Source organism: Leucopleurus acutus (assembly GCF_964270905.1).
Source record: "Leucopleurus acutus genome assembly, chromosome: 17".
Classification (NCBI taxonomy): Eukaryota; Metazoa; Chordata; class Mammalia; order Artiodactyla; family Delphinidae; genus Leucopleurus; species Leucopleurus acutus.
This window is the reverse complement of record NC_139159.1, coordinates 36636303-36657198: the sequence shown is the minus strand read 5'-3', so window position 1 is coordinate 36657198 and position 20896 is coordinate 36636303. Positions and strand designations below refer to the sequence as shown.

At 42.7% G+C, this 20896-nt stretch overlaps 1 protein-coding gene across 1 annotated transcript; it reads left to right on the top strand.

Annotated features, from left to right (window-relative positions):
• Positions 1 to 284: 284 nt before the first annotated feature.
• LOC309974377 (metabotropic glutamate receptor 7-like) lies at positions 285 to 12217 on the top strand (the record flags this gene model as incomplete). The annotated part of the gene is made up of 3 exons (XM_082858998.1): positions 285 to 803; positions 10087 to 10168; positions 12131 to 12217. The coding sequence occupies 2 exons, from the start codon at positions 285 to 287 to the stop codon at positions 10120 to 10122; spliced, it is 555 nt and encodes a 184-aa protein (XP_082715124.1). The 3' UTR covers positions 10123 to 10168; positions 12131 to 12217.
• Positions 12218 to 20896: the final 8679 nt, after the last annotated feature.

Sequence of the window (20896 nt, the reverse complement as noted above, 5' to 3'; positions counted from 1 at the left end):
CCCCAGTGCTGGGCTGTTGGAGAGCTCGAGCTGCAAGCCACCGAGCGCGAGCTCGAGCGCGGCGCGCTGGCCGGGGAACCCAAGAGCGCACGGCGCCCCAAGCTGGCAGGCGCCGCGGGACCCCCCACCCTCGCCGGCTGCCCTTCCCCGGGCGCCCCTACCCTCCTCGCCCGCAGGAGACCCTGGGCTTCCCCGGAGGAGCTCACCCCAAGGGGCCAGGACTCCGGCGAGCCCGCCACCGTCCCCTCGAGTGCCGCCGCCACCACCGCAGCCGCGGGAGCAGTATGGTCCAGTTGGGGAAGCTGCTCCGCGCCCTGACTTTGATGAAGTTTCCCTGCTGCGTGCTGGAGGTGCTTCTGTGCGCGCTGGCGGCGGCGGCGCGCGGCCAGGAGATGTACGCCCCGCACTCCATTCGGGTCGAGGGGGACGTCACCCTCGGGGGGCTGTTCCCGGTGCACGCGAAGGGTCCCAGCGGAGTGCCCTGCGGCGACATCAAGAGGGAGAACGGGATCCACAGGCTGGAAGCGATGCTCTACGCCCTGGACCAGATCAACAGCGATCCCAACCTGCTGCCCAACGTGACGCTGGGAGCGCGGATCCTGGACACTTGTTCCAGGGACACTTATGCGCTCGAACAGTCGCTCACTTTCGTCCAGGCGCTCATCCAGAAGGACACCTCCGAAGTGCGCTGCACCAACGGCGAGCCTCCGGTTTTCGTCAAGCCCGAGAAAGTAGTTGGAGTGATTGGGGCTTCGGGGAGTTCGGTCTCCATCATGGTAGCCAACATCCTGAGGCTTTTCCAGGTAGGGGGGCGCTCCCTCCGGGGCAGAGCGCGCCGTAGCTCCCCGCGCTCTTTATCCTGAAGGCTGGCTTGGACTCCAGGGGTGCGGGGTCTGGTCAGCCTTCGCTCATTTCCACCCTGGAGATCCTGCCGAATCCCTCCCACCTCACCCGAGGAGGTACTTGCCCTGCTTGATTCATTTCCCTTCCATCTCTCCCCTGTCCGCGCTCCACTCCATCCGGCTTGACATTCTGGATTTATGGCCCCATTGACAAGAAACAGTCTCCGAAAAACAAGGCGATGATTTAAATGGGTTTGCATTCCAGTGAAATATGGTTGCAAAACAGGCTTGTAAAAGTGCCGGGCTCCTGTGAGAGCCACTTAGGCGCAAAGAATATGAAAGATGAGAAGACGCCTAGAAACTAGGCATTTCTCAACTCCCCAGCTTCCCTGCCCCAAGCCGCCCGACAAGCTGCAGCTGCCTTGGAAAATTTCGAGAAGAGCTTAGGGAGGCAGTTCTTAAACCGAAGGCTAGGTCTTCACCTACATTTGGACGTGAATTGCCCATTTCGCTCGGGTTGGATTTCCCGACCTGTCACCTATCTCTGCGAGGGCATGGGGCGGAAGGCGTGGGGACTGTCCTCAAGCGGGGAGAAGCCACCCGCAGACGTGCCCCCAGGTGATTTGCTCTGGGCAGTTGTTTGCACCGTCTAAACCGCCTTTGCGATCCGGCCACTGGCAGGAGCCGGGCGATCAGCTTTCTACTCCTGCCAGCTCAGAGCCCGGAGGTGAGCTCATGCTAACTGCGAGACACAGTCTCTTTTTCTGCACCCACCCTGTGCCCATCCTTTCCCACGACCTCCCTAACGCAGCCCCCAACCCCAGTCCTGGGTTTTGAGGACGATTCTCAGAGCCAGACAAGAAGGCGCCTGGAGGGAGGCAGTAGGGTGCGCTGAGCAAGGCCGGGCGGTCCTCTAGCTCCGGGTACAGGCGGGCAACGGCGGAAGATGCGAGGACGGCGGATCGGGCCCGCTGAGCGGTGGGCGGTGCTGCAGTGCTCTCTCACGGCCTGCTCCCGCAGCCTCGGCCCCACGGCTCCTGTGCTGCCCTGGGTATAGATGGATGGCTTCTGGATGAAGAAATTGAGTTTCAGGGTCTGCGTGACTATGGGTTCTCTTGTTTCTCTGTCTTTCTTCCTGTGTGTCTCTCTCCTTGTGTCTCTTTCTCCCTGCTTTTTTTTTTTTTTTTTGTCTCTCTGTTTTTATGTTCTCCCTTTCAATTTCTGCGTCTCTTTTCCTTCTCTACCCCTATCTCCAAGTTTTTTGTTCATCTCTGTCTTGAAGTGATCCTTTCCTAATGCACAGCTCTCTCCCTGCCTGGTAGGACCCAAGCTCAGTTAGTCCCTTCTCCAGATGTTCTGGCTGACCCTTATGCTCCCCGTAGCTAAAAAGTCGGCTCCCTCTCAAGTGCCTTTCCTGAAGCATGTTGGGTTTCTGGAGGGGACTCCTTGTGAGATTCAAGCTGTCACTACATCAGCACCCAGGAGTATGAAGTTTGTGTTTGTGCCAGAAGGAGGGGTGCCTGTCTAAAGCTGCAGCCTGGTATGGCCCCTCTGAGCCTCTGAGCATCCCTAGCACCTGTTGAGTATGCCACCTCTAGATGTTTGCAAGGCCAAAAGTGCTTCTGGGCAGCCTTCACTTTGAGGTAATGCTTTCAGGAAGAGCCTGGGTTGTCGTAAGCAAAACCCAGAAGCACTTCCTTTACCTCTGAGCTTAAACTAGAGAACCTGAGGAGGCAGCGCTGCAGGGAGGATGAGGCCAGAGGTCACCTGAGAAACACAGGGGCAACTCACAGTATTTTTATTGGAGCTCTGGGGGTTGAAGGCACATTTGCTGTTTGACATTTAAAAAATTATTTTGGTGCCTTCACTTGGAGCTTGGGAGCTTGCAGATGGGCCTGCCTGTCGAAAAAAAGAGTGAAATCTTAAAGTCAAGAGAGAGCTTGCAGACTAGGTGAAGGATTGTGTTTGCTGAAAAAGATTCCAGGGGGAGCTGATTCCTTCTCTGGTGTGTGGATCTGAGGCACTTGCAAGAAAAGAGAACGCTTGCCTTATGGTTACTTCCCCCCTTCCCTGGGCTGGGAAGGAAAGGAACTGAATGCCAGCATTAGCAGTGTGTGTTGGGACCAAAACCATTCAGAGAAAACACTGTCATTTTCCTCTAATTTGCAAATTGCAGCTATTCATGTTGGATTGAACAGCTGAGGGAAAAGAGCCCCCAGTTTTCACCTGCATTTATTGAGAAGAGGCTGGTAGTAGGAGGGATGCACCAACTTGTAGCTTGTGCTGCAAGCTGGATATAAGCTTGGTGTGAGCATCCTGGTTAACCACTGCCCATGTTCAAATATACAGAGATAGATTCCAACAATCTCTTCCAGTAGCCTTATTTTTGCGTGTGATCTTAGAAGCTCCTGGCATGTAAGTCCAGCCCCCAGTTTCCCAGCCTCTGTAAACCTGCAAAATGAATAGAGAGAATAGTGGAACACAGACCCCTTGTTCAAAGACACAGTCACTTTAGGGAAAGAGGAAAAGAACGGGTAGGTGAATCTTCTCTGGGATTGCAGGGTTCAGCTCAATGAAGACTGTCCTGTATAAAAGAAACTCCTCTAAATGGTTGAATTCTTAGCTCTCCAGAGATTTGAGTTTTCTTTTCCCCAGTCCCTGTGGGTTGCTGTGGGGAATGTGCCAAACCTATCATTTGAGATAAAAATTTATGGTGAGGTAAGCTTCTAGGCTGGGGGAAGGAAGACTTAGTGACTGAAATGGGGGATGCTAAGCACTGGGGGGCAGGAAGGAACAAGGAGCTAGTAATGGATGTAACAAATGCTGCAGCTGCCAGCAAAGCCTGGATTGAACTTCCTTCCTGAAAATGAGGACCCGGGCAAGAATGACCACTCAGATGTAAACAGTGTCTCTGACTGGGAATTCTCATCTGCCTGCCGGTGGGCCAGAGCTGAGCAAGTCCTTTCTCTCCTCTGTATGCACACTGAATTGGTTAGTAAGTGACATGTCAGAGGACAGGAATCATATTCAGTGGATCTTTCAAATCCAGGAGTTTGAGGCTAATGAAATTAGTGTGTGGCCAGGGCTCTGCCAACTAGAATTAAGTCACTGCAGCCACCCTGCAATGCATTTTCAGCCTGAAGGGAGCATCAGGGAGGAATTTCGGGAGATTTGTTTCTGAGCCTGTACAAAATAATACTCTCCTAATGCTAAGAAAGATTAAATGTAAATTAATATTGACTACGAGTAACATATTTAAAAAATAATCGCCGAGTGGGGGATGGCTTAAAGTGGAGAGATTATATAATATGGTGTGCAAAGAATAAATCTCCTCTGACCACTGTTTCATGGGCTATAAGTAAGATCTATTACAATGGAAAGTAATGGGAACGTTTTTATTCAAGGCTTCTCTGCTATTGACTTGAGAGCAAACACTCTGAGAGTATAAATTACTCTTGCTGTGTGCTGACTCTGAATGAACAATATTTCATGTGCAGTGACATGGTCTAAGCTATAGACTTGGAATTGAATGGCATCTGTTTCAATTGTTTTGTTCTCTCAAGAGCAACTAGATAGAAAAAAGTGGTCAATTTGACCCTTGTGGGAGCGTGTTGCAAATCTAAACCTGTGTCCCTCATACCATAAATGAAATACATTTGTAAATTTGTGTTTTCCTTCTGTTCATTGATGCTTGAGTATAATCTCAAACTTTGGCAGCAACATTTTATACATAAGTACTTGGTTTTCTTCCTTTCTTCTTTCTCTGTCTCCTCTCTCTCTCTCTCTCTCTTTCTCCATCTTATGTAATTGGATAGAAGTGGGCACCTAGGATGATGTGGTGTTACTATAGTGGGATTTTTTTTTTTAAAAAAAACAACTCTAACTTACCCTTTTAAAAATTTCATAAATACAGGTGTCAGTGCCATTTGGAATAGTCTCTATAACAATTTCTGTCTCCACATTTACTGTGTTTCAGCAAATTTACCTAACAGATGGTGAGTGGGCAATTTTTAAAGGGGCATTTTTTAAAAGAGCGGAGAGGGAAGGAATAGAGACAGGCACATACTATACTTGAAGTTACCTCCACGTGTATTTTATGTGTGTAAACCCATACAATTAAGAAGTCTTTGGATGTTTTATCTTCAAGAATAATTCAGATACTGGATTACTTGAATATCATAAACATTTAGGGTTTAACAGATTTGTTACATATAGACGTTGTATCATGGATTTAAAAGACCATAGCAAGCGGGCAGCAGCGGGCGGAGCGACCGAGGGGCGGCGCGGGCTGGGCGGCGGGTGAGGGGGTCCGTGCTTCCTCGTGGTAGAGGGCTGGGGTTCGCCGGGGACGCCAGGTTGCTCCGCGTTGCCAGGTAACCGAGCGCTTGCCCCGCGCTCGCTCTTCCGCCCGGGCCGCCCTCGGCGCCGCCTGAGCCGCGGTGCGGGCTGCGCGGGGCGCCGGTTCCGCGGAAGCCTGGGTCGGGCGCTGCGTGCGGGACTCTCGTCGCTCGTGGACGGGGCGCGAGCGCGCGGGGGACGTAGGGCGCCGACCTGGGCCTCCTCGGCGCTCCGGCTCCGCTCAGGGCGCCCGCTCAGGGGCCTCCGGCGCGAGGCCCCCTTCGTGGTCAAGATGGCGGCGCCCAGGCGGGCCGCGCCGAGGTGAGCTGGAGCATGGCCTGGAGAGGGGCGAGTCTGCCACGCCCAGGACTTGGACCCCGGGCTGGTCTCCCGTCTCCCAGGGAGCGGCGGGTGAGTGGGCGCGGCCGCGCGTAGGTTCCTCTCGTGGGGTGGTCAGCTCTCCGTGCGTCCGCAGACTTCTGTCGTCTGATAGATCTGGGGTGGCCCAGGTTGGAGGCGAGGGTGCTTGATGGGGGAAACCTGAGGGGTTTAAGGACTCTATTGGGATCGTTTCAGACCTCAGTAAGAAGCTGAGCAAGTTTCCTCCTGACTCTCTTCCCGGCTAAGTTTTCTCCCTTCTCTTAAGGCGCCAGCTTTTCTGAATCACCTTGTTACCCGGGGGGATACAATTGGTGGTTCTGACCGTGGAACGTAGGACCCGGGGCGGGGAAGCCTGAGCTGGTTCTAGTTACTTTGTTTGCAAAGCACTTGTCTTGTCTTTGGAATCTTTGTGTATGTAACCAACGTTGGGAAGAGCCAGCGTTTTCTCCTCCAAAACACTGCGAGGGGTAACTTTATACGTAAGAAACAAGTGGGCGTTCACATCCATCTCTTTTCCAACCATTGAGTTTTGGTTGTGTTTCCTTTCTTTAAGTTTGTCTCGTTCTGAAGTGATAACAAAACAAAAACAAAAACAAAAACAAGGCCATAGCGAATTACACAAAGTATACTCTAGTCTCAGTCCTGCCATTAATTAGCTTAAGTCATTTAATTTTTCTAGGCCTCATTTTTCTCATGTGATGTTTTTTCTTTGAAAAAGTATAGTTTCTGGAAGTCTCTAATCTCTGTGTCATAGTTCAGCTTGGAGAAAACCTGTTCTTATCCAAACTCCATGACATTGTATTTCCAGCTCCAACTTTGGACTTTGAGTGAGTTGGGGGCAACCTTTTAAGGATATTTTCACACAGCTTTTTTAGTTAATATCAGTCTAGCTGACTTGTCATACTCAGACTTTCTCCCATATTCTTTTACCAGTGTGTTCCTTAGTCATATATATAAAGACTGTTGTGGGAAAAATGACCTCCTGGGTCAGCTTACTGCGTGGTCATCGACACAGGGCAGGGAGTAAGATTCTGTGGATTTTACAGAAGCAGATACAGGTTTCATTATCCATGTCCTCTCCCCTTTCATCTTACAAAAACAGCAGGCTTTTCTTGGAGAACTGCCAGATAATGCCATCCTGCCTCCTGACGGGCCCCGGGGATGAGTCGCCCAGGGACTGAACTCCAGTAAAGCAGGTGATTGGCTCATGGGTAGGCATCTGACCTCGGCTAAGTCTATCAGACTCCTCCCCAGGACTTTTGTCTCAGAGCAAAATGGAAGAATTGTCTTTTCTCTCTGGAATTTCTAAGCTGGGGAGATATGACTCTGGGACTCCCAGTGACCATCCAGCACAAGAAGAGACTTTCTGTAAAATAAAGTCTTGCAGAGGTAAGCAGGGCTGAGCGATGTAGAGAGAGCTGGAACCCTGCTGATACTCTGGAACGTCCAGATCCAACTGTATCTGAATATGGCTGCATCCCTGAATTTCTAGTACTTGTTTGTTGAGGTTGTTGTTGTTGTTTGGGTTTTGTTTTTAAATTTCCTTTGACTATTTTGAATTTGTTTTCAGCCATGTGCATTTGAAAGCATCATAGCTAAAAGAGCTAATTTCCTACGTTAATGTCACGTTTGCTTCCTTAAGTGAAAAATAATATCCGCTATTTTCTTTAAATAAAATCCTTCTAGCTCAGGTTTGAGATATTCAAAACTCTGCCTCCTACCCCCCTCTTTTCCAACATTTACTATATCACCTTGAAGCATTTGTGACCACATCTTTCCCATCTAGACGCAGTTGAGAGAGAGAGCAAAGACTTCTGATATAAACTGCAACCTATACGCCTCCTACCTGGAAGCTTTAGAACATACTTGATTCTTGTCATTAAAGCAAATCTTTTGTTGTTGTCTCCAGGACACAGAAGCATTTTCATGGCATAATGGAGTACAGAGTACATTAAGCCTAACTCTACTTCTCATCCTCTTTTACTTTAAATAGGCAGAAAAGAACCATCTCAAACACATTTTCCCAACAAATAAAATACATATACGATTATGTTTAGAAGACGTTTATGCAACATATAGTTAGACTGATTAATTAATGGACCTTTCGCCAATTGGCACAGTAAATATATATGTTCAATGTGCTCAATTAAAAAGAAGACAATAACATATTTTTACAGGTTAATTATCTGAGAAGAGTATTGTGCCAGCACACTTGTTACTACAGTATTTCATGTTTGACAGGTAATCTTCTTTCAATTATATTTACTGCTAAATGTTTTTTGGATCAAGCTATTAAATTATAAGGTCAAAAGTAAAATGATATGAAATTACAATGATAAAGGGACACATATCCCACTTTATGAGAATAGAAGTTCTAATTTCTTTTCAGTACTACTAGTAGTGACCACAGTACTAATTTGAGCCCTTACTATGAGCCACTGTGCGCATATACATTTAGTTCTTACAGTAGTTCTGCAAAGGGCATATAATAATCCACAGTGTAAAGCTGAAGAAAGTGATTCTCATAGCTGAAAGTCACATAGCTGGTGAGTGGCAAAGTCTAGATTCAAACTTAGAGTCGTCTGACAATGCCCAGGTTGTTGACCACTATGTACACTGCTCAATTGTTGCACCAATAAAGAAGTGCTTGAAATAATTATAGATTTGCCTACCCCGAAACTGCAGTGATTTAAAGACATCAAAGTTGCCAGTTGCTTAACCACATCTACTCACAGTAAGAAATTACATTTTATTTCATTTCTAAAACAAGATTAATTCTGCAGGCCCATAGAAACTTGAGCACACAAATCCTACCTCCAAATGAAAGATGCTTGTTTTCCATTATTCAACAGATGGCCCTGTACAGAGGCAATAAATATATAGTAGAATTTTCATTCAAATAAATGAGAAGAGAGGTTTCTTCTTGTCCTGATTCAGTGCCCATCATTATGGATTATGATGGCTCTTCCCAAACTTTACTTCATTCACTCCACTCTTTCTACAAAACTCCAGTAATGGAATCCATTATTCAGATATATGTGCAAAGCGAAAGGACTGTATTAATACAGTTGCTGAAAGTCAAGTTGATAGAGCACAGGAAATACATCCTAATAAATGCAACATTAATGTTTGTGTGGGCCTTGGAGTGAGGGGTAGAAGAATTTTCAGTTTAATGGAATATTTTGCCTCTTGCTATGAAAGTGTGGCTTAATAGTCTTGTAATTGGTCATTTACAGAATCCTCCATCTGTGGGTTTCATGCTTTCTTTACTCTGCAGCTGTTGATTCCTTCTCTTGTTCTGGATGGAAGGTAGCAACGAAGCCACTTCAAAGGGCTGAGCCTGCCTTTTTGTGTTATTGTTTAGATGAAGATATTTCCATTTATTAAAGCACACTATTTAAACATTTTTATCATGTTTCAAACTTGACTGTGTCCTGAAGGTATGAGCACAGGCAGACATAATGGGGGATGTTTTCCAGGAGAGAACATACCCTTATCAAAGGAATTATCAGAATTTTCATGTATGGATTGAGAATCAAATTCTGGAGTTAGACCTGAATTTAAATTCATACTCACAACTTATTACCAGTCTCATCTTGATCAAACGGTTACCACACTTCTCATCAATTTCCTTATCTTTGAAAGCAGAATAAGAGAAGTATGCCTGGTGGAGTTACACATAAAGCTCATCTGATAGAATATTCATAAGGATTTTGCACAAAATATACATGGAAATATTTTAGCACTGAGTTTAGCATACGATTCGTCTTCAATACATTTAAGAGCTATTATTTTATTATTATTATGCTATCATTAAATATCACTATTACTTAAATGTCATTATTGCTAAAATTGCTGTAAAACTACCACAATAACCCATGATGAATTCCCCTCTTCTGTTTCCTTTGTTTAAATGGAAAATATATATATAAATCTAGACAGAGAACACTTTAGTGATCCTATTCAGTGGAGTGAGAATTTCCATGGCACTGATTAAAACAAATCCTGAATTGCATGGACTTAAGATAGCAGAGAGGGGCTTCCCTGGTGGCGCAGTGGTTGAGAGTTCGTGACCCGATCCGGGAAGATCCCACATGCTGCGGAGCGGCTGGGCCTGTGAGCCATGGCTGCTGAGCCTGTGCGTCCGGAGCCTGTGCTCCGCAATGGGAGAGGCTGCAACAGTGAGAAGCCCGCGTACCGCAAAGAAGAAAAAAAAAAAAGATAGCAGAGAGGCTAAGAGATTTGAAGTTAGACATCCCCAAGTGTGAATTCTACTGTGACCCTCTTCTAGCTCTAGAACCTTGAGGAAGTTACTTAAACTTTCTGAGCTTTACTACTAGTTTCCTCATCTGTATCTTTTTCAGGACTATTTATCAAGCATCTTCCTGTTCTCTATGCTTGGACGTATCAATGAATAAATTAGACAAGAGCCTTTGCCTGCGTGCTCCTTCTTGCATGCTTTCTCCCTCCTTACACTCTCGTGTGGAAACGGATGTTATAAATAAATTCTATGCTTTGTCACAAGGTTGATGGGCGCTACGGGATAAGGAAAAGGATGTGAAGCTCACTGAAGAGGCTTGGGTTGGGAGTGCTGGAGGAGTGTACAGGTAGGTTCTGATTTTAAATAGGGTAGTCAGGGTGGATTTTATAAGTTGACATTTGAGCAAAGACTTGAAGTGAGGGAGTTGTCAGAATGTATGATGGGGAGACCACTCGCCGGGAGCAAGAATAACCAGTCCCAAAACTCTAAGGCAGAAATATGCCGGGCAGCTTGGAGGAATATCAAGGAGGCCACCCTGGCTGACTTAGTCAGTGGGGAGGAAGAGACAGCAGGAGGGCTGGAGGTCAGATATGTGATGGGATGGATTGGGTAAGTCCTGGGAGGCCATCACATGCATTGTGTCTTTTACTCTAAATGTAGGCAGCCAGGGGCAGGATTTTAGCCGAGGTGTGGCATGAACTGTCTCTTGTTTGAAAAGCATAACTCTATCTGTGGTCTTGAGGATGTGGGGAGAGAGTGGAGTCAGGGAGAATCTCGGGAGGTGACTACAGGATCCTCGAGGTCTATGTTGGTGGCCTGCACCAGGCTGCTAGCGGCTGGTAATTCTCAGAAGTGGCACATTGGGAAGGTTGTGACAGCATTTCGTGGTAGATTGAATGCAAGAATGGAAAGGAAGAGGGGGTCAAGGGTGAATTCGAGATGTAGGGCCTGGGGAACTGGAAAGGTGTGGTTACTGTCACCTAAGATGGAAAAAGTTTGGGGTAGAGCATGTTTGGGGGATTAAAGACCAGTTTTGGAGGTATAAGATTTGAGATGTTTTCGTGACATCCAAGTAGAGATGCTGAGTACACAGTTGGATACACAAGTCTGCAGTTCTGAAGAAAGGTCTAAACTAGAGATACACTTTAATACAATGGAGATATTAAGAATAATTACATGGAAGCGCTATTTTAAAGATAAAATGAAGTAATGCAATTAGCACTCTGTCTTCTCAAAACATTTAATAACTGTTAGCTAAAATAATTACCTGAAATGAAAAAATACCTATAGTTTGTTTTGTTGTTTGCAGTAAAAGTGAATAAAATGTCACAATTATTTTAATAGTATTTGTGACACAGTAGTTTTAGTTAAGACACCATGACTACAAACATTTACACTAAACCTTTCAGTCTCCTGCTTTTCACTCTGATAGGGTACTTGGAACCATATTTTGTAAGGTTTAAGTTAGTTGTCATAGGGTACCTCTTTAATTAGAAGTAATTCTGAACTGTCTAGTTCCATGCAGTTTTATATACATATATGTATAATTATTATTTTATGATTTATCAAACTCTGTTGAAAATTTGCATCACTGATATACATTAGAATTTAAGCATTTACCCAGGTACTCAAGGAAAAAAATGTACTTGTCTTGTAATTTCCATAGGGGTACTTACTTTCACATCTTCCCTTCACTTTGCAATTGCAAACATGGCAGGGGAAATATTATCTTACTGGTCTTTGAGTTCCCCTTAGCTATCTGCAACTCCTTAAACAGCCTTTGTGGCTTAACCAAAATTCTCTTCCATCTTCATTCCGCTAACAGATATTGGTCTAAGCATGTACTTATACTAAAAAATGCATGACCACGTTGTCTCTACACATCTATAATTTTATGTTAACACTATCATTATGTAAGCTGTACTTTAATTGTAATTATAACAGATTTTATGTCAACACACATCCATTTCTAGTGTTCATCTGGTGTTCAAGGGGAGAGCAGCATGTCGTAAATTTTATCAAAATATAACATCTGAAGAATAGAACAGAGGGTAATTGTGTAATTCTGTATTCACTCTAATTAAGTTCAGTGGAGTTGGCATAATAGAATTAAGATGAAAAAAAAAAGACATCGAGGTACCATGGCTCCCTCTCCTAACACACCCTTTTCGTATCCGAGAGCAGAGACTCAGCACCTTTCTGTACAGAAATGGAGACAGGAAGGGGCCAGAGGATGAATGACAGGCACGAATGAGGTGGAACTTTGAAGAGCAACATGGAAATGAAATACTTCTTTTGTATTTGGTAGGTGGGGAAAATGTACCAGCGTGTATGCCTACTGGGACCACGTTTTCCAGAACAGTTAAGCCCAGTGTCAACTGTGCTGTCCCACCTTCCTCATAAGTAGGAACATACTGTTACTTGAATCTTTGCTTCCTGTTTCTTGATAGCTGGTTGAGAAGATTATCACAGGAAGTGCATCTTGTTAGCAAATACACTGTTTTGAAATGATTGACACTCACTGAAGAGTGGCAACTCCAAGCTTGCTCTCTCTTGATCTTGGACTATTTAAGTCTGGAGTGCAGGAGTGGGTTATGGGGAAAGACCATTGGAATTCTTATGTCTTCAGCATAATGGTTATAGCATAATGGTTAGGAGTGTAGGTGCTGGTTCAAATCTCTGCTTTCCACTTGCTAACCATATGAGCTTGGGCAATTTACCTGATTACCTGAACCTCAATACTCCTGCCTATAAAATGATGTTAATAATATTTCATCCCCATAGACTTGTTTTCAATGTTAACATGAAGTCACTTACGCCAAGCACTTAATACAATGCCTAGAGCATAGTGAAGTCTATTATTATTACTATTACTACTACTACTACTACTACTATTATTATTATTATTACTGTCACGATGCCATGTGCTATTTTTCCTATGCCTTATTCCATTATCTTTTGCCCTGTCCCCCCATTTCTGTCTTGTTTCTGTACAAGGGTAGGTTTGTCACAGAGCATTTTCTTTCCCTAGTGTCTGACTCTTAGTCATCAAGGTGACTGGTCCACGACCCGACATTCATTGCTGCTCGTTGAAGCAACCCATTTTGAGAAGGGGAGTTGGATATTGATGCCAAGTTGGGTTAAGGAGAGAGAATTTTCTCTCTTCTGCACTCAGAGAGCTAAGTGAAATATTCAGGCCTCAGAAGGAGAATCAGGCAAAGGGCAACATGCTTAATTTCATACCTTAGTGATTAAGAACAAGTCAGACAGGCTGGATTTGAACTCATTTCCGTCATGTACTGACAATGGGATCTTAGGTGCTTTTGTAACCCGTCTGAGGCTCAGTCAACATCTGAAAGAGACGAATAACATTATCAGGACCTAGCGTATAGCCTCCTTGTAATAAGTGAGTAAATCCTTTTAAAACGTTCAGCACGTTGTTTGGCATATAAACACGTAATAAAATTTAGCTTCTTTGACTACTCCCGCTGCTAATATTATTAAGTAGCTGAGCAGATCCGAGGCCCATTTTTTTCTTAGATTGCACATAATCATTTGGACAACCAGCTCACATTGATCAACCGTTGCTTATATATAAACCCCCATGAACCCAAAGGTGCTTTAACTCTCTCCCAGTCAGAGCCTGTTCTGGGGGCAGAAGCAACACCGGCACTACCCTCGTCATCTTTGCCTTTATTGTCACTACACTCGCCTGCCGTACTGAGCACTTTCTGTGTGCCAGGCACCAAATTTAGCCCTGCGTATGCACTGTATCATATAGTTCTCACACTCAGGTGGGAGACATTATCATCGTCCCCAATTTTCAGATAAAGACGCCGAGGTGTTGGAAAGGTAAGAAACTTGACCCACAGCAAGAGATGGAGCCGGAGTATTCAAACCCTTCTCTCTGACCTCAAGAACCCTTAAATATTAGCATACTACTACATCCTGGTAAGAAAATCTGCTTCCAGCCACTCTGGTGAGAGTAGAAATGATTCTCAGTCCCCACATTCTTCTATTGCCCATGCCACCCTAGCCTCAGGACTAGGGGGGAAAGGAAGTAATCTCTTCAAAGAGCAGCCAAAGGGAACCTACTCCCTTCTGCCTTTTCGTAATCAACTAACCAATATTTTATTTCCTTCTTAAGAGTCCCCACGTGTTCCTTTTGGTACTTAGCTTGGCCTTTTAGAATTCTGACATTCTGTACATGACTCATCCACTGTATTTCATGTTAATTTATTGAGGTCAAGTATAGGGTCTTACTCATCCTGAAGTCCAGTTATCCCCTGTCACATCTAACTCTGTTCTTTTCTTCTTGTAGGACATCTGCAGATATTTATTTGAATTTTGTTGAATTGTTCTCATCAATAGTACATTAAAAGTTATACAGAAAGTGCTTTCTTATAAGGAAAACCATCTAAATAGATTTCTAGCTCTTTACTTTTTATAGCACTATTGTAGAGATTATAGATCTCCAGGTAATATTTTTTAGATTGAGTTCTTCATATCATCTTATTATTTTTTTTTGTTAACATCTTTATTGGGGTATAATTGCTTTACAATGGTGTGTTAGTTTCTGCTTTATAACAAAGTGAATCAGTTATACATATACATATGTTCCTATATCTCTTCCCTCTTGCGTCTCCCTCCCTCCCACCCTCCCTATCCCACCCCTCCAGGCTGTCACAAAGCACCAAGCCAATATCCCTGTGCCATGCGGCTGCTTCCAACTAGCTATCTACCTTACTACATTTGTTAGTGTGTATATGTCCATGACTCTCTCTCGCCCTGTCACAGCTCACCCTTCCCCCTCCCCATAACCTCAAGTCCGTTCTCTAGGAGGTCTGCGTCTTTATTCCTGCCTTACCCCTAGGTTCTTCATGACATTTTTTTTTCTTAAATTCCATATATATGTGTTAGCATACGGTATTTGTCTTTTTCTTTCTGACTTACTTCACTCTGTATGACAGACTCTAGGTCTATCCACCTCATTACAAATAGCTCAATTTCGTTTCTTTTTATGGCTGAGTAATATTCCATTGTATATATGTGCCACATCTTCTTTATCCATTCATCCGATGATGGGCACTTAGGTTGTTTCCATCTCCGGGCTATTGTAAATAGAGCTGCAATGAACATTTTGGTACATGACTCTTTTTGAATTATGGTTTTCTCAGGGTATATGCCCAGTAGTGGGATTGCTGGGTCATATGGTAGTTCTATTTGTAGCTTTTTAAGGAACCTCCATACTGTTCTCCATAGTGGCTGAACCAATTCACATTCCCACCAGCAGTGCAAGAGTGTTCCCTTTTCTCCACACCCTCTCCAGCATTTACTGTTTCTAGATTTTTGGATGATGGCCATTCTGACTGGTGTGAGATGATATCTCATTGTAGTTTTGATTTGCATTTCTCTAACGATTAATGATGTTGAGCATTCTTTCATGTGTTTGTTGGCAGTCTGTATATCTTCTTTGGAGAAATGACTATTTAGGTCTTCTGCCCATTTTTGGATTGGGTTGTTTGTTTTTTTGTTATTGAGCTGCATGAGCTGCTTGTAAATTTTGGAGATTAATCCTTTGTCGGTTGCTTCATTTGCAAATATTTTCTCCCATTCTGAGGGTTGTCTTTTGGTCTTGTTTATGGTTTCCTTTGCTGTGGAAAAGCTTTGATGTTTCATTAGGTCCCATTTGTTTATTTTTGTTTTTATTTCCATTACTCTAGGAGGTGGGTCAGAAAGGATCTTGCTGTGATTTATGTCATAGAGTGTTCTGCCTATGTTTTCCTCTAAGAGTTTGATAGTTTCTGGCCTTATATTTAGGTCTTTAATCCATTTTGGGCCATAAATTGGTTTTGTAGAGAACTAACATAAAGATCTAAAGTCTTCATCATATTTCTGCAGAACTCATGAATCATTTTATTATAATTCCATTCATTCAGGGAGTATAAAACCATTTTCAAATTGTTATTCCTAATTTGTTCATCTTCTCTTCCTTAGTCTTAGTGAGAAGAGAGCAGGCTGAATGGAAGAAAGTCATTATGACCACTGGGGCCACTAGGGTAGGCATCAGTCCCAGAGTTTTGTTTTCATCTCTCCGCTATTAATATTGGCTAATGTCTTGAGTGCTTACTTGGGGCAAATTACTTAGCCGACCATGGCAAATGGATTGTGTCATTTCATCCCCTGATAGTCATACAATTAATGTATGTATTATTATGATATCCCATAATGCATACATGGAACAGAGCCTCAGAAGTAGTTATTTGCTCACCAAAATATGGTAGATGTGGAATTTGGACTCAGGTCTGATAGACTCCTAAATCACTCCTAGTGATTTTTACCACTAAATTAAAGTTGTATACCTCTGGAGAGTAGATAGTTTCTAAAATTTCCTCAGCTCTAACGTTTTATAATTAAATTTTTGTCTGATGGCAAGCTTAACAGTTAAGATGGGTAGGAAGGAATGCCAGCCTGTTGAATGGAATTTCCCTGAAATGAGCCAGTTCACTCATTCATTCACTCAGCATGTATTGAATGTTTGCTCTGTGCAAAGGCATTTTAGGCATCACAGTGGAGTGAGCGCCCCTTCCATAGACTCTCCTGCAGCACTCAGAGAAGTCTTGGACTGGTTTGCCTGTTATGGAATGGGGCTTGGTGATAGAAGCCTGGTTTGTCCTCCACTGATAAAACTAAGACATACTCAAATGAGTTTAGAGGCATCTTGAAGCCGTGGGATAGTAACACACATGAATCTTACCATTTTTGCCTGGGATTAATGATATAAAGGCTTTGGATTTGGGTATGGAAAATGGGTGCAATTATGGGTGTGTTGGTTCTACATATATACGGACATCACGTGTCATCAGCCTGCAGCTACCTGCCATTCCTCACTACTCCTTCTTTTCACAAACCAAACAAGTACCTTCTTATCTCTCCTGTGGATAAGCTCTTGACAGTGGCACTAGGGCCTCCCTCAATAAGTACATCATTGGCTAAACCAGTGGTTTCTCAGATATGCTCATTGAACAACCCTTAAGGTGGATTGACATTCCACTGCCTAGAATAGAATATGGTGTTCTTTAGAAATCGGGGGGAAAAAATAGGCCACCAGATGTACTTTCTTTAATTTAAATTGTTTATATATATGAACAATTGTTATATATGTGTATGTATACTTGTTCATATATATGAATGATTTAAAATTGAAGAGATAGATATATATACACATATATATATATGTATATTTAAATTTTGGCTTCTGTTAGCAAGTAGTAAATTAAATTATTAGCAGATCCATACTGCAGGGAAATAACCAATCAGATTTTATTCAATAGCTTGCTTTTTTGTAGATTTATAGTTGTGATTTTACATCTGCAGGTATGTTTGCTGAAGAAAATATTTCTGCCACTTTACACAAAATTAAATTCATTTAATACCAATGCGGCATGTCTCAAATGTCTTAATGCAGTTTTAATCTTGAATCGCATCAGAAGTATGAGATTAGAAACATACCCCAAAATCATTTGAAGATATAATTACTTTCATTTCCCTTATACTTTTGAGACTTTTGAAAAACAAGTATTTAGTTGTACTTATCTGTTTCTGTCTCTCTAAGGATAGCAAACACTGAAACACAATTCTTTTTAAAAGTCAGTATTGAAAATATATTGTCCAAGATGATCAAAACTAAGGAAGTGGCAAAGAAATTCAAAAATTTAAACTTTCAAAGGGTGCTTTTTTTGTGAATGTGTAGTACTTGTTCTTCTGAAGGAATTAATCTTTTTAAAAATTTAATTAACTTATTTTTTATTGAAGTATACTTGGTTTACAGCGTTGTGTTAATTACTGCTGTACAGCAAAGTGACTCTGTTATTACATATGTATATACATTCTTTTTCATATTCTTTTCCATTATGGTTTATCACAGGATATTGAATATAGTTCCCTGTGCTATATAGTAGGACCTTGTTGTTTAGCCAATCTATATATACCAGTTTGCATCTGCTAATCCCAAACTTCCAGTTCATCCCTCTCCCACCTGCTTCCCCCTTGGCAGCCACCAGTCTATTCTCTATGTCTCTGATTCTGTTTCTGTTTCATAGATAGGTTCATTTGTGTCATATTTTAGATTCCACATATAAGTGGTATCATGGTATTTGTCTTTCTCTTTCTGACTTACTTTGCTTAGTATGATAATCTCTAGTTGCATCCATGTTGCTGCTGCAAATGGCATTATTTCATTCTTTTTTTTATGGCTGAGTAGTATTTCATTGTATATATGTACCACATCGTCTTTATCCATTCATCTGTTGATGGACATTTAGGTTGTTTCCATGTCTTGGCTATTGTGAATATTGCTGCTGTGAAGATCAGGGTGAATGTATCTTTTTGAATTATAGTTTGGTCTGGATATACGCCCAGGAGTGGGATTGCTGGATCATATGGTAGGTCTATTTTTAGTTTTCTGAGGAACCTCCATAGTGTTTTCCACAGTGGCTGCACCAACTTACATTCCCACCAACAGTGTTGTAGGAGGGTTCCCTTTTCTCCACACCCTCTGCAGCATATGTTATTTGTAGACTTTTTAATGATGGCCATTCTGACTGGTGTGAGGTGGTACCTCATGGTAGTTTTGATTTGCATTTCTTTAATAATTGGCAGTGTTGAGCATCTTTTCATGTGCCTATTGGCCATCTGTATTTCTTCTTTGGAGAAATGTCTCTTTAAGTCTTCTGCCTATTTTTTTGATTGGGTTGTTTGCTTTTATTGTCATCAAGTTGTATGAGCTGTTTGTATATTTTGGAAATTAAGCCCTTGCTGGTCGCATCATTTGCAAATATTTTCTCCCATTCTGTAGGTTGTCTTTTCATTTTGTTTATGGTTTCCTTTGCTGTGCAAAAGCTTGTAAGTTTGATTCGGTCCCCTTTGTTTATTTTCGTTTTTATTTCTATTGTCTTGGGAGACTGACCTAAGAAAACATTGGTATGATTTATGTCAGAGGATATTTTGCCTGTGTTGTCTTCTAGAAGTTTTATGGTGTCATGTCTTATGTTTAAGTCTTTAAGACATTTTGAGTTTATTTTCGTGTATGGTGAAAGGATGTGTTCTAACTTCACTGGTTTATATAAGGCTGTCCAACTTTACCAACACCACTTGCGGAAGAGACTGTCTCTTTCCCATTATATATTCTTGCCTCCTTTGTCAAAGATTAATTGTCAAAGATTAACTGAGGTGTGTGTGTTTATTTCTGGGCTCTGTATTCTGTTCCATTGATCCATATGTCTGTTTTTGTGCCAATACCACGCTGTTTTGATTACTGTGACTTTGGAGTACTGTCTGAGTCTGGGGTGGTTATGCCTCCAACGTTGTTCTTTTTCTTCAGGATTGCTTTGGCAATTCTGGGTCTTTTATGGTTCTGTATGAATTTTAGGATTATTTGTTCTAATTGTGTGAAAAATGTCATGGATAATTTGATAGGGATCGCATTAAATCTGTAGATTGCTTTGGGTAGTATGAGCATTTTAACAATGTTAATTCCTCCAACCCAAGAACATGAGACGTCTTTCCATTTCTTTGAATCATCTTCATTTTCCTTTATTAATGTCTTACAGTTCTCCGCGTATAAGTCTTTTGCCTTCTTGGTGAGGTTTATTCCTAAGTATTTTATTTTTGGGGTTGTGATTTTAAAAGGCATTGTTTTTTTACATTCCCTTTCCGATATTTCATTGTTGGTATAAAGAAATGCAACCAATTTCTGTATGTTAATCTTGTATTCTGCTACCGTGCTGAATTTGTTTATCAGTTGTAGTAGTTTTCATGTAGAGTCTTTAGGGATTTCTCTATATAGTATCATATCATCTGCATCTAATGACAATTTTACCTCTTCCTGAAGGAATTAATCTTGAAGTTCTACTAAGACTTTTGGAATACCTGTTTTAATGAGCCACTACTTCCTGCCTGAGATTGCACTATGCACCAGAGATTCTAGAATTAGCATAATAAAACTAATAATGCAAACAACAGCAACAAATCTTCACAAACCTCCCTGGCAAGGAAGTAAAGTCCACTGGAAAAACAGACAAGTGAAACACACATTCAAAATGGCAGTGATTCTCAAACATTTATGTGCTGAAAAATCATGACAAGCATGATAATCAGGGCAATTACTAGACCCCTTCTCCAGCTGGTCAGGTGTAAGGTCCTGTAACTCTATTTTTGGTGAATGCCTCCAGGAGAGTCTGAGACAGATGTTCTCAGTTGTCGTCAACCTTTAGTGTGCATCAGATTTGCCTGAGAATATTGTTAAAACACAGATTGCTGGGCTCCAGTGCCAGAGTTCTAACCAGTTCCCAGGTGTGGCTGATACTACTGGCCCAGGGACCACATTTTGAGAACCACCTTTCAAAACTCTGCAGTATGCGGTTGTGTGTGTTGTGAATGAGACGGGCCCAGAGAACCAAAGGAGGGCAAAGGGACTCTGCCCTAAATTAGCCAAAGGTAACAATAGCAGCTAGAATTGATTGACCCAAGAAAAAATTATAAGAACTTTACCTGCATTTGCTCATTTAATCCTTTCAGTAAGGTACATAGGTGCTACTTAGTGTTCCTCTTTTACAGGGGTGTCCAGAGAAGGTAACTACTTTGCCCACGTCCTAAACTGGTAAGTAACAGATTAAGAATTCAAGTCTCGGAAGTCTGATTCCAGAGCCCACACCTCTACCCTTTCTGCATGTAGAGAGGAGTAAAGGGTTGTCAGTGAAGCCTTCCTGGGGGCCCTGGCCTCTGAGTGTAGATAGAAGGATGAGTGGACATAAAGATCATTATTTGTGTGTGGTGGGGGTAGGGGAGGAAGTATGAGGGCTTCCAGAAGAGCCAGCCCTCCCCATACATCTGCTATAAGCAAGTCTGATGATCAGGAGTCCGGAACGTGAGTATGACTATGGGATACTGAGAAGGGTTCTAGAACCCTGAGGTTAGAGTTCTGGATCAGTTAGTAGGTAACAGAAAGTGAATGAGTGATTTACCTTACTTTCCACGGGTAGCAGGAAGTTTGGAGATAGTCCCTCTAGCGTTA